Below are 13,849 nucleotides of genomic sequence, written 5' to 3'. Positions count from 1 at the left end.
CTTTTATATTTAATTGCCTTTATAGTGATTATGGTAGATATATATGTAAGAATATTATACTAAGTGTGGAAATGGCTATAGGTAATTAACTTAAAAGAAATAGATTATGCAGATTATGTTAGGAGATTAAATGTGAACAATATCCATCACTTTAAAGCTGGAAGATTATTAGAAAAGTCCATTTTTCAGAGCAAGAATCTGAAGGCTAGAAAACAAATTCTTTGCTAAAGTTTTGGAAATTGTAATTCAGCCACTGTATAATTGTTATGGCATGAAATAGTAAAATAGCAAGACAAATAGAATATTAGAATATTAGACAAATGATATAGTCTGTTGTGCTGACTTCAGATAAATAAAATTGTATCCTAATTGATTATGTTCTAAAAATGTTTCCTTTTTCTCAAATTTTTCTTCGTATTCTATGTTGTAGGGACAGTTTCTCTCTGTAGGGTAATGATATTTAATATTTTGGAGGACACAGATCTTTTTGAGACTCTTAAGAATTATCACTTTGTTCCTCAAAAAAATGTACATAATATACATGGATGCTAATTTTTGTATTATTTTACATATTCCTAGAAGATTATTAATGACCCAAGTTTAAGATCATGCTGTCATCTGTTTTAACCTATGGTTATATTTCTCAGGTTTAGGATTTTGTTTTGTCAAATTTTAATTGTTAAAACAGTTACTAATACTTATATGGAGATATTAAAATGTCAGATTCCTGTTTCATGATATTTTTCTTCTCTTTATAAAATGACTGCATAGCTTCTAGCTATGTAAAATTTGTGTCATAATATTACTTTCAATCAAAGATTTATTTTTAGAAATTCTGTTTCTGTGACTACATAATTATTTAAGTTTTTAAATTAAAGCATCATTTTTAAAAGTACACATTCAGAACTTTTTGTGTATCTGCTAACACTATTAATACTATTTTATTATTTTTTAGTTTCAGCTCAGAAAACTCTGATAATATGTTGTCTATTATAATAAGAATCTTTAACCCTAGGCAGTATAAAAGTCTTAAATCTGTGCAGCATGTCCAAGTTTGGACAATAGCCACTGGGCGTTTGTCAATACAGCTCAGCGAGTCTCTTGGTGGCATCATATTGACTGTGTATTAATACAGGGTATTCTATCGGGCCGTCAGTTGATTGTTTAGAATGTAAATGAAGCTGTTGATGGATCTGGTGACTGATGGCTTAAATTCCAATTAATCAATTGCTTCATCAGTTTCTTAATTCAGATCAAATATCTCCTGAATGCACACAATTCTTCTAGTGGTATTAAGAGAAATTAATGCTTTAGAACTAATTTTCATCAATCTCTTATAAATGCCAATATCTGTTTCACTTGTCTCCTAAGTGATGACATTGTCGTCTAAGTGTTTGGGACATCCCACAAGAGCTCAGCTGTCACTTGTTAGCAGGCGAGGGGTACGTAAACGACACTGTACTCCTCTGCATTCTCTCGGTAGTATTGTTCATCTTGCCACCAGCTTAAAAATTTCATGCAGAGTCATTAAGTCATATAAATGATTTAGAAATTAAGTTTAATGGCAAATGATCTGGTATTACATATGCAAAGTCAATGTCTATTTTTCTTTTGTTGGGCACATACTGTAGCCTGTCTCTTTCAGAGCCATTGGATGTGTGAGCTGTTGCAGGCAGGCTGCTAATATTATAGGGTAACTTATTAAAACTTATGACAGGCTCGTGTGCCCTGTCTCTGAGGGTCCCATCAATTACTTTATCGCCACTTGATGGGGCTCTCCTAGGTGACACATACATGAGTTAATCTTCATTTGGTTATCATTAAACCTGTCCTTTGCTGTCAACTCTTGTCAATTATACCAAATAAAATCAAGTATTCATAAGAAGGCAGTAATAGGATATTAAGCAGACCAATTTAATAATTCATTTTTACTGAACCTTAAGTGGCATCGGTTATAGCTAGTGCTTGCTGTTAAAAAATTACCAGACATTGTTCGTGTAAGACAAGTTGGCCGTATTTACAATTTTGCTACAGTTCATTTTCTCTCTTTAAATCATATCAGTTACTGTGAGCCTAGGAATGTTAACTGTTGTTGTTCAGCTGCCCAGTTGTGTCCAGCTCATTGTGACCCCATGGAATGTAGCATGCCAGGCCTCCCTGTCCCTGTTAACTGTATTGGAAGATAAATAATATGTCAATTTCCTCTATAATTTTAAGAATAGTGTAATTATTTAACATGAGGCATATCCTTTTACTTTGAAGAAAAGCATGTATATTGTTTCTAGTGTTTGGTAAGTTTACAGACATATAGGTAAGGTATATAAACACAAAATGTGTGATATTGAAGAGGCTTTAGAGAGTCTCATCTTGTCTCACTTTATATGTTAGAAAGCAAACCTTTAGAGCAGAGCCATTGGCATCGATGTCTCAAAGTATGTCAGACAGAATGTTGAATCCACTCCCTTTCAAGTTGTTTTTGTTCTTTATGAAGCACACACACAGATGTATACAAACATGCATATATTTAAGAGGAAAAAAGCAAGCTTGAGAAAAAAGTTAAAGCATAAAATAATGTGTACTGCAAATTTCCTTGAACTCCTTTTTAGTTGAAACCAGTTACTCTCCTTATCATAAATTTGTTGACAAATAATGCGTAATGAAATTTGTTTCCCTGTGAACTTCATTGGGATCAGAGCTTGCTTAAGTCCATGCATGAGGGCAGTGCTGAAAGCGGTGGGGAGCTTGGTGGCCAGTGGTTCAGAGGACGAATCTGTGATGCACACCAGCAAGGGACACAGCAGCCCTGCCAGAAACTTCCCTGCCAGACTCCGGGGGAGAGTCAGCCCGTAGGGGGCCCACAGCCCCCCACCCATCTGTGTGTGCAGACACTGGGCTACTCCATGCAGGAATAGTGGGAGTGGGACTCGAGGCAGATTGGAAAGGCTTCTGGGAAACAGACAGGTTCGCCCGTGCTGGCCTGAGGCCTAAGCACAGTCTCTAGATTCCCCGCTCTGTTCCTAGGGCAGTTCCTGCGAAGCTGACCTTCAAAACAGAATCACATGCACCCCCATTGGCTTAGAAATCAGTGCGTCTGTCCAGGGCTGTGGTCCCAGGCTCAGGCAGAGAACCTCCAAGCTGCTGGTCCCTGACCAACTGTGGGGCCGAAGTAGGACTCCTGAATTGCGAGAGTTCCCCATGAGCCGTACACATTGACTGATAAAGGGTGAGAATCTGACCAACTAAGCACGTTCAGGCACTATTTTCTTTTTTTTTTTTTAACCAATAAGAGGTTTATGCAGAGCCTAGAAAGCCAGGAGATACTCTCAGCAAGGATGTCAGAGGAGGGTACTGCGGGGGAGCAAGATTTCACAAAGTTGTCAGCCAGGTCTTTAAAAATAAACCATTGACTAAACAACCAGCATCCAAACTAAATTCCTGGTTTGTGTAATGTGGTTCAAGCTGTAGATAAATGAGCTGTGACGAGTTCCGTGTTGGTGTGTGGCACTGGGGTCTGGAGTCGCATGGACCCAATGGCGTGGAGCTGTGCTTCCTGGTAAGACCTTGGGGCAGTTCTCTAAGCCTGCACAGGGGCAGTAACCTGCCTCCTGGCCCTGGGACATCAGATGTTATATGTGGGCCAGGACTGTCGCTTAGTTGTTGTTCAGACTCAAAAGTTGTGTCTGACTCTTTGCTACCCCATAGACTGCAGCATGCCAGGCTCCCCTGTCCTTCACTATCTAGTAGATGCTCAGTAAATAGTAATAGCCTTCATTTTTGATGAGAAAGAAGTAACACCCTATTATGAATACCTATATAACTCGACACTTTTTGAGGGGCCAAGTCCAGAATAGTTTCTAACTGAGAATGTAGACTCCATAACTACTGCTTCCTTAATTTGGAGTTTTATGTTAGTTCTCGTCATCATCATCTTTGAAAGACCTACTCGGAGAGAGCCAGGCCAGAGAGGTGTGCTTGTGTTGAATCTCTCCAGTGTCCCTTCCTGCTCTGCCCGCTACTTTGTCCCAGGCCTCGTCCTTCCTGCCCTGGCCCACTGTTGGTATCTTTTATTCTGGCCCTTTGGCCCTTGAGGTTCAAAATTTTCTAAGGAGACTTTTTGGCGGGGGGGGGGGGGGCGCTGCACTGCATATCTTTTGGGATCTTAGTTCCCCAGCCAGGGATTGAACCTGGGGCCCCTGGCAGTGAGAGCCCAACATCTTAACCACTGGGCCACCAGAGAACCCCCACGCCCAGAAGACTCGAACCCTTGGTACATGTTACTGTGGGTCTGCTTTTGTTTAAGTGCATATCATGGATATTTTCCAGCTGAATCCTCCTCCCTTAGGACCTCTCACAGAAGTCCTCCACCCCATTTCTGGTATAAGGCTCTAAAAAGCCTGCTCCAAATGAGTAAGTTTTATTTTAGAACTATGGCTGGGCTACTTGTATGGCCAGTGGCATACATACTCTGTGCTTCTCCCAGCACATTTTTTTCTTTCATTTTATTTGATTGTCTGTCTAATTATTAAACCATAACCTTACTAAGATCAGTAGGAACTGTAGTACCTGGAATAATGATTTCAGTATGGTGATGTTCAGTGGATGTTGGGTACACACCTAAGACCAGTGCAGTGTATCAACCTGTAATAATGTGAAGCAAGGCCAAGCCACATGAGTTAATTCAGAAGTTGACGGTGCTGCCTTTCTTTCCTCAGTTCTTACTGAACATTTCTAGACATTTCCTGTAAAATCTTCATTAGGTCTTCGTTTACTTTTTAAAAGATGTTAGGAGGTATTTATTTCAAAATAGCATGTAAACCTTCTATTTAATGCTTCTGTTTTGCTGTAGTGATCACTATTGAAAGCTGACCTAGCATACAGCAGTCTCTTCCTCTGGATAGAAGGGAAAAGGCCATGAGATAACTTATTGATGAAATTAGCTACTGAAGTGGAGAGGACGTGCAGTCAGCCAATAGTTGTCATAGCTTGAGCTCTGTTAAAGGAGCACGTATGCAGTGAGCCGTTCACCAGAGCTGCACTGTGCTGAACTGCGCTGGTCAATAGTACAATTCTACATAAAATTGATGGCTAGGAGCAAACACTGCTAGACAGGGAAATATAAATATGAAAAAAGCACAATGAGAAGTAGTCTCCATTGCAGGTGCTCCAGTATAAATTTAGATGTAGGTTACTGTAGTGCAGTTTCAGTTATTTGCAGTTTCCCTATCCTGCAGAGAACAAATGTATGTATAACACTTTTGGTTTCTGTTTTCTATAATAATCTAAATATGCTTCTTAAAGATTTTAAAAAACTTTGTACTTTGTTCTTAGGTTCACAGAAAAGTTAGAAGGAGGTGCAGAGGTTTCCAGTATACTCCCTGCCCTCACACATGGGTAGCTTCTCTCATTATCAGCATCTCCACCAGACGGGCAGTTTGTTATAATCGACAGACTCACACTGACACATCACCATCACCAAGCTTCCATAGTATCACCATCACCAAGCTTCCATAGTTTGGATTAAGATTCACTCTTGGTGTAGTGTACATTCTGTGGGTTTTGGCAAATGTATAATGACACCCATGCATCATTGTATATAGTATCATACAGAGTGTTTTTACCGACCTAAAATCTGTGCTCTGCCTGTTTGCCCCTACCCCGACTCCATCCTGGGCAACCACTGATCTTTTCAGTGTTTCTGTAGTTTTTTCTTTTCCAGAATGTCATGTAATTAGAACCACATAGTATGCAGCCTTTTGAGATTGGTTTCTTTCACTGAGAAATAAACATTTAAAGTTCCTCCATATCTTTTCATGACTTGATAGCTCATTTCATTGTGTTACTGAATTATTCTCCATTATCCACATTTACCTGGAGAAGGAAATGGCAACCCACTCCAGTACTCTTGCCTGGAAAATTCCATGGATGGGGGGAGCCTGGTAGGCTATAGTCCATGGGGTCGCAAAGAGTCGGACACGACTGAGCGACTTCACTTTCTTTCTTTCTATAGTTCCTTTTGGAGAAGGAAATGGCAACCCGCTCCGATGTTCTTGCCTGAAGAATCCCATGGACAGAGGAGCCTGGTGGGGCTACAGCTATGGGGTTGCAAAGAGTCGGACGCGACTAAGCAACTAACACACACACACACATCCACATTTACCACAGTGATCCTTCACTCACATAAGGACGTCTTGGTTGTTTCCAAGTTTTGGCAGTTGTGAATAAAGCTGGTATAAAATCTGCATGCATAATATCATGGGACATAAGTTCCTCAGCTCTTTTGGATAAATGTCGGGGAGTGCAGTTGCCGGATTGCATGGTAAAGTTATGTTTAGCTTTGTGAAAACACACCAGACTGTCTTCCGAGGTGGCTGCGCCATTTCGCACCCCCAGCAGCAGTGAAGGAGAGGCCGTGCTGCTCCGTGGCCCCCAGCACCTGGTGCCGTCGGTGCTCTAGAGTCTGGCCTTTCCGATGGGGGTCGGGTGGCATCTCCTTGTTGTTTTCCCTTTCATTTCCCTGCTGTGATGTGGAGCATCTTCTCATGTGCTTATTGGCCACCTCTATATCTTTCTAAAATAAAGTACTAATTAATAGTAAACGTTAATAGTCAAGAACACCAAACAGGAGATAATGACCTAAACAGTTAATGAGCTCTGTCTTTTCAGCAAACTCATTTTGTGAGTCAAATAAGTAAAGACTTTTAAGGATTTTTGTTCATGGGAATCTCTAGATACATCATTTATGTATCACCACTGTACCATGAATCGTGGCTTTAAGGTACCCATAATTCAGGAGTTTTTCTTCTCTTATTCCAAGGTTCATGTTTTATTCGAACTGATCAGCTCGATGGTGAAACTGATTGGAAGCTGAAAGTGGCAGTGAGCTGCACACAGAGGCTGCCTGCTCTGGGGGTGAGTGTTGTTGTCATTACTCCGTCAGTTACTGTATGGTCATCTCTGTGCACTTACGTACCAGCTAACTTGATTAATGCATTGATAATTTAAAGAATAATTTCACTACTAAATTCATCGAAAATTATGCCCACGTAATTTCTGTGGTGTCAGACATACCCTGTTTGAGGTGTAGTTTTGAATGTTCCTGAGCTTGGCTCAGATTTTCGTTCTTTTCTTTCCCTCTCCTTGTTGTTTCTATTTTTAATCCTCTCATTTGAGTAATCTTTGAAATCGAGACTCCTGGTGGGGGTTAGATGAGTCCGTTTTTGGTAACTAGCTGACTCCCAGAAGGCTGTTAAGCTGCTGCTTTTGGAGAATTCAGGGGGGCATCCCCAGCCCTGGACCCAGCCCATCCACTTCAGCTTTTCCCTCTGAGAGTGGAGAGTCCTCCTTGGGGAGGAGGAGGTGCAGTGTCCCTGTGTCTGTCAGCACGTGAGAAGGAGAAAGACACCTGCAGACTTCCGGCTTGGCCTCTGCTGCCGGGGGAGGGACGGGCTGGAGGGCACCGTGCTCAGGGATTGCAGCGTGTTCCCCGGTCTCTGAAAGCCCGCCTCACGTGTGCTCAGAATCTCCGAAACTGCTACACATCTTTCTTTTTTCTTTAAGCAAAATCACAGTTGTGGCCTTTTGATGTTGTTTTGTGTTGTATGTACTATTTATTTGAATGAGAGCAGTTTTATCTTAAGATGATTTGCTGATATTCATTGGAGAGTAAAGAAAGACTGAGATTGTCTTAAGAATGACCTTGAAGCCAAGCAGTTGTTTTAGGGAAGGGGATTGAATCCTCTGTATTTGCTCACTGTCCTGAGATGGGCTGGCTTTGATGGAAGTAGCGACTGCTCATGGTTCACAGTTAATTCTGTGAATCACCGGGAACCTCCTCATTCTTGTATCTATTGCACTTTGGGGAAACTAAATCTGTGTGACATGTGTCAGCCTTGGCAGTGTTTTGATTCTCTAGGTGTTTTCCATCACCCATACTTTTGGTAGTGCCTGCGTTGAAATTTCTTCCTTCCTTAGAGTTTGTTGGGTTTCTGGGTCTGTGGGGTCATGGTTTTCTTCTCTTTCCGTCCTCCTTTCTGCCCAGACTCCTCTCTCTGGGACACGGGTGACAAGTGTGTTAGACTGGATGTTCCTGCCCGTGTCGAGCTTCTGATGCTCACTTCCTGGGGAAGTCCCATGTTGCTCGGTCTTTAAATTCACCAATGTCTAGTTTTCTATTAAGACCACTCAGCAAATTATTTTATTCCAAACACTGTATTTTTAATCTCTGGAACCAGGTTCCATGTGGTCACCGTTTTTGTTATTGTTTAAATACTCTTCTCTCCTAATGTGTTCATAGTTTCATTTAACTCAGCAGTTTGTGATACTTATTTTTTGTTTGTTAATTCCATTGTCTCTGTTTTTTCTGAGTATGTTTCTTTTAAAAAAATTCTTCTCCTTGTTACAGGTCACACTTTCCTGCTTCCTTGCATAGCTGATAATTTTTAATTGGGTGCTGAATAATGTAAATACCGTTTTTCTCTTACTTCGCAACCTGTTGATCTTCATTTGCTTAGTTCCATAACTTGTGGATAAACTTGACCTTTCCAAGACTTGTTCTTAAGCTTTGTTGGGGTGGCCTGAAGTCCCTTTTATCATAATGCTTATGTAACCCTATCCCAGGGCCTGCTCCTCCTGGGGTAACCGTGGGCATCCCAGGCTGTTCTGAGGTACCTCTGACTCCGACCGGTCAGGCTGTGTCTCTGCCCAACTCTGTGTTGTGTCTGAGGCTGGGCAGGAGCGCTCTGGTCACACTCTGCCAGCCCTCACTTCCCTCCTCCTCCCTTCTGTGCCGGCGCCTGCCGGCCACCCACGTCCCTGGGCTCTGCTCCTCCCGCTCGGCAGCCTGGCCCCTGGCGCTGCACCTCCCCTGGGCAGGAGGCTGGCCTCCCCAGGGCTCACAGCTGCGTTCTCGTCTGCCGAGGGTCCCAGTCCTGCAACTCTACCGGGAACACTGTGTCCTCTGTCTGAAAACAGCTGACTCACGTGTTTTGTTCATTTTGCAGTGTTTTTAGTGGGAGGGCAAGTTTCACACCACTTACAATGACACAGCTTGTAGATGTTTGATTAATTCTTAGTGAGAAATATGTGTCTTGGGGGCTAACCGAGCTCCGTGATATTTAAAATTAAAATTAAAAGGTGGTCCATCAAGCATAAAGTTTGAACAAGTCCAGAGCAATGGGCCTTTGCTATTGGAGGGTTTGCTTACTTCAGGAACACGCCTGCCAGGAGGACGGGGCACACCCCGGCCAGGTCTCCTCTGTCCTGGAAGGCGCTTCATACCCTTGTTCTCAACCACATAGCTTCCTTCGGAAACACGTGAGTGAAGCTCTGCACATTTTTCCTGTCAGAATAGGCATTCAGCAGTATGTTTGGGGGTTATCATTTTATGTTAGAAAATACGTGTCTCTGAAGGACTTTTTTAGCTGCGTGGTATTTGGCAAATTAGAACTTCTAGAACCAGCCTGGTATTGGTGAATGTGAAAGTTAATGTTTTTGATATTTTATAGATAATAATAGAGTGCAGCTGTAGACGTAGTGCAGGGATTTGATCCTTTCACCAGAATGCTATCTAGAAGCCGACGGTGACAGACCTGTTCATCTCCTGTATGTTAGTCAGTTGACCCGTCAGCCTCTTCCCGTCTGAGGACTGTGAGAGTGGCATCCCATTTAAATGTGCTTTTAATCTTTTTGTGAGGTTGAAGATTTCTTACCTAAGAAAGTATACTTATTGTATTTTTTTGTAAGTTTCTATTCATGTTGTCTACCCATTTTCCTGTTGTATGTTTTTAAACAGATTTTTATATGTAGTTGGCTAATCCATCCATTCTTCACTGTGTTTTAATCTGTTTTAAATATTTTTGTTTATAGTTTCTTTTGTCCATATAAAACTTTACTATCCTTAAATAAGGTAACCTAACAGTAACTTTAAAGTAGTCTTTAAAATGGTTATTTATATAATGTGATAGAAGTGCTAATTATCGTTACAGTGACTTTCAAACTGACTTGTACATCTTAAATTTACACAATGTTATATGTCATATATTTCAATAAAAATATTTTTAAAAGTAAATAATCACTGCCTTTGTTTTTTGCTTAGACTGTTTCCACTCCGTGGTTATAAATGGTTACTTTAAAAATAAATAGTCACTACCTTGTCTTTGTGCTTGGACTGTCCCACTCCATGGTTACATATAAATGGTTACTTAAAAAATAATTATGCTTTACACATGAACCCTCCAGTCCATCTAGCATTTGTTTTAAGTTGAACTCTGAGTAGGAAATCAAAAACAATTGCTGGCCAATTGCAGCCCTACCGTTTGCTGACTTGCTCACTATTTTAGCACAATTTGAAGCTTGCCCTGGGAGGTTCTGTTTTAAAGCCTAGACTTCGGTGTCTGAGTGTGCAGACTTCTCCAGACCTTTACACATCTGTTCTCCCAGACTGTTTCCTGACTTTTCACTTTATGTCTTTTGCCATATTAATATATAAATGTTTTAAATTCTATATAGGTAAATCTTTATACGTTTTCTTTTTTGAATGTGGATTTTGTGTTGTGCGCAGAAGGCTGTTCTTCCACCAGTGTTTGTGTATCATTTTAACCACTGTCAGTGTTTGTCAGCGGTAGTCTCAAAGTGAGAGGCTGGTCATTAGCATTTATTGTCTTGTAATTATTAAAATATTCCCTGCACATAGACCATAGGGAAGGAGGTTCAGTCCTGTTGCTAAATCTGTGTAGCTGAAAGATGGTTTTCTGAGTGAGACCAAGCAGGTTCTTCTCACGGCAGCCTGCCACTGGGCCGGGGTCTTCTCTGCATGCTCCGCCTCTCCGCTCTCTGCAGCCTCACGTAGACCCCCAGCGTTTCCGTCGGCTCTGCTCTTCATGTTCTCATGTGTTGCCCGAGGGAAAGCTGTGCTGTTCCGTTGTCACTGGAGACACCCAGCGTTCAGTTCTCATGCTGCTTGTTAACATGGCTAGTCTATCCTGAGACAGTTGTGAAGCCTGTTGCCGGCCTAATGTCCTCTGAGCCCTGGATGGGTTCCTGCTGCTGTTTCTCAGTTGCCCTTTCCCTCTTCTGTGTCCTGCCTTCCATTCCTAGCGCACATCCTCAAGTAGTCTCCCCGGGGTTGAAGAGGGGAGATGCCACATGCCCTGGTGACTGGAGGATGTCTGTTTGCCGTTACGCTTGGCGGGGGGGGGTGCCCATCCAGAGTGTTTGCCTCTGCATTGCCTTTCCAGGAGTTGGGAGGTGCTTGAGCGCTTGACACCTGGAAGCAGTTGCAGCAGAACATTGGTTCAGTTCAGTTCAGTTCAGTCGCTCAGTCGTGTCCGACTCTTTGCGAGCCCATGAATCGCAGCACGCCAGGCCTCCCTGTCCATCACCAAGTCCCAGAGTCTACCCAAACCCATGTCCATCGAGTTGCTGATGCCATCCAGCCGTCTCATCCTCTGTTGTCTCCTCCTCCTGCCCCCAATCCTTCCCAGCATCAGGGTCTTTTCCAATGAGTCAACTCTTCGCATCAGGTGGCCAAAGTACTGGAGTTTCAGCTTCAACATCAGTCCTTCCAATGAACACCCAGAACTGATATCCTTTAGGATGGACTGGCTGGATCTTCTTGCTGTCCAAGGGACTCTCAAGAGTCTTCTCCAACACCACAGTTCAAAAGCATCAATTCTTCAGTGCTCAGCTTTCTTCACCATCCAACTCTCACATCCATACATGACTACTGGAAAAACCATAGCCTTGACTAGACGGACCTTTGTTGGCAGAGTAATGTCTCTGCTTTTCAATATGCTATCTAGGTTGGTCATATCTTTCCTTCCAAGGAGTAAGCGTCTTTTAATTTCATGGCTGCAGTCACCATCAGCAGTGATTTTGGAGCCCAAAAAAATAAAGTCTGACACTGTTTCCCCATCTATTTCCCATGAGGTGATGGGACCAGATGCCATGATCTTAGTTTTAATAGAGTTAATTTGCTAGAGTGTTAAAAAAGAAGTGCAGTGTTAAGGCACTATATCAGAATTTTTCTGAAAGAAAAGCCAAACAAGCAAGGTTGTAGTGTGTGTTACATAGATTCCAGGAGCATGGGTCAGCCGTGACAGAGGCTGTGTGCAGAGGGGCCTGCAGAGTGCCGGTAGAAACATCCATACGTTGATCCTGTTGGTGTCACAGGTGTGTATTTGTATTAAGATGCAGAAAATTGTACACTGTAAACATGCATAATTTATTGCTTGTAAGTTATGTCTTAAGAAAGTGGTTAGAATCCCACTGTGTTGCCTGTATCTTTGAATATTCCCTTGGCTGTGATCACAGGAAGTACTTTCTGTCACATTCAGTATTATAAGGATATTTTCTTCATTTTTATTAATGACAGATGTATGAATTACAAAATCCTTAGGAAGCTAGAGTATACAGTTCATACAGTGCTACTTTTAAAATTTTATGGTTGATACACTTTCATAGTGTGTTAAGCATTTGGGTGAGGTAACTGGAAAATGAAAGTGTTTTTTAAGTTTTGATAAATTTAGCTGAATTTGTGATTCAACCATCAATTTAAATTTATAACTTCATGTAATTTGGCATATTAGCTATAGACTTTTTTTCTTAGGAAGGAAGGCTCTAATTTCATTTTGGACATAGGCAAAGCAGTTTGGTTTTTCATCTGATAGCTTACACTACCCATAACTGTCACTCATTCGACTTTTCTGTCTCTGACATAAAAGATCTGAGGAGTATCATTTGCTGTTTTTTGCATCATCGATGGAGCGTTGTGTCCATGGTGACACCAGGAATGGGTAAACCTGAGTTAGAGCCCTTCCTGAAGAACTGAGGACACCCCCAGGAACAGGCTTAGTAGTTCCATTGTGTCCAGAGCACCTAATGTGAGCAGAGAGTTGAAACTGAGTCAGAGCGGGGTTGCTGGCTGACCCCCCCTGTGATGGCAGGTCTGGCTTCTCACTGCCGTGCGGGCCCGGCTCGGAAACGTGGGAAGCACGTTCCCGGCTTCTGTGATCAGGCAAATTTATTAACAACAATGAGGTCACAGCAATTTTCAATAAATCATGACTTGCTGGTTTATTTCAAAAGATCCATATAGCAGTAAACAATACCATTTACATTTAATTAGTTTTATTGAACGAAAGGCAATTTTATTTGTAATGAACCACATGTTATGATTAAGGATGTATTTTAATGACCTTTAAGTAATGCGAACAAATGTTGCCCTTGACCTAATGGCAGAGGCTTTCCTACATTATTGAAAACTTCAGAATGATTTTTAAATTATCATGAAAAGCTTCGAATGACATTCTCATTATTGTGCCATTATTCAGTCATTTGATGTCTAATATACTAGATGAAATGCACTCCTCTCAGTGTTCTTGTGCATTCAGAAATATGGAGGCTGTTGCTAGGCAGTTCTTTATTTTCCGTGTATCAAAAGGTATTCTGTTATATGAAAACGTCGCTTTTTAAAAATTACTGTGACAGCGCAGTGCTTAAATGATGGACGTTCTCAGTTACTCATTCGTGTTTGACTCTTTGCAACCCCATGGACTGAAACCCTCCAGGCTCCTCTGTCCATGGAATTTTCCAGGCAAGAATAATGGAATGAGTTGCCATTTCCTACTCCAGGGGACCTTCCCAACCCAAGGATCAAACCCACATCTCCTGTGCCTCCTACACTGACAGCCAGATTCTTGATCGCTGAGCCACCTGGGAAGCCCCTTGAATGATGAGTGATCCTCAAGCTTCCTCAGACTTGCTAGGAAAGATTGAGGGCAGGAGGAGAAGGGAACAACAGAGGATGAGATGGTTGGATGGCGTCACCAGCTCAGTGGACTTGAATTTGATC

The 13,849-nt window shown here is 41.9% G+C and overlaps 1 protein-coding gene across 13 annotated transcripts in view; it reads left to right on the top strand.

Annotated features, from left to right (window-relative positions):
- ATP9B (ATPase phospholipid transporting 9B) overlaps positions 1-13,849 on the top strand; it is a 151,369-nt gene that overhangs the window by 50,505 nt on the left and 87,015 nt on the right. For all 13 annotated transcript variants that reach the window (XR_014074995.1, XM_081563073.1, XM_081563074.1 and 10 more), the window contains one exon: positions 6,815-6,909. Coding sequence is in view for 12 of the 13 variants with exons in the window: in XM_081563073.1 (XP_081419199.1) it covers positions 6,815-6,909 (95 nt within the window). In the remaining variant the exon portion in view is untranslated. The remainder of the gene's footprint in view (positions 1-6,814; positions 6,910-13,849) is intronic.

Source organism: Giraffa tippelskirchi, chromosome 14 (genome assembly GCF_054371585.1).
Source record: "Giraffa tippelskirchi isolate mGirTip1 chromosome 14, T2T-mGirTip1v1.2.pri, whole genome shotgun sequence".
Lineage (NCBI taxonomy): Eukaryota > Metazoa > Chordata > Mammalia > Artiodactyla > Giraffidae > Giraffa > Giraffa tippelskirchi.
This window is presented reverse-complemented; position numbering and strand designations above follow the sequence as displayed.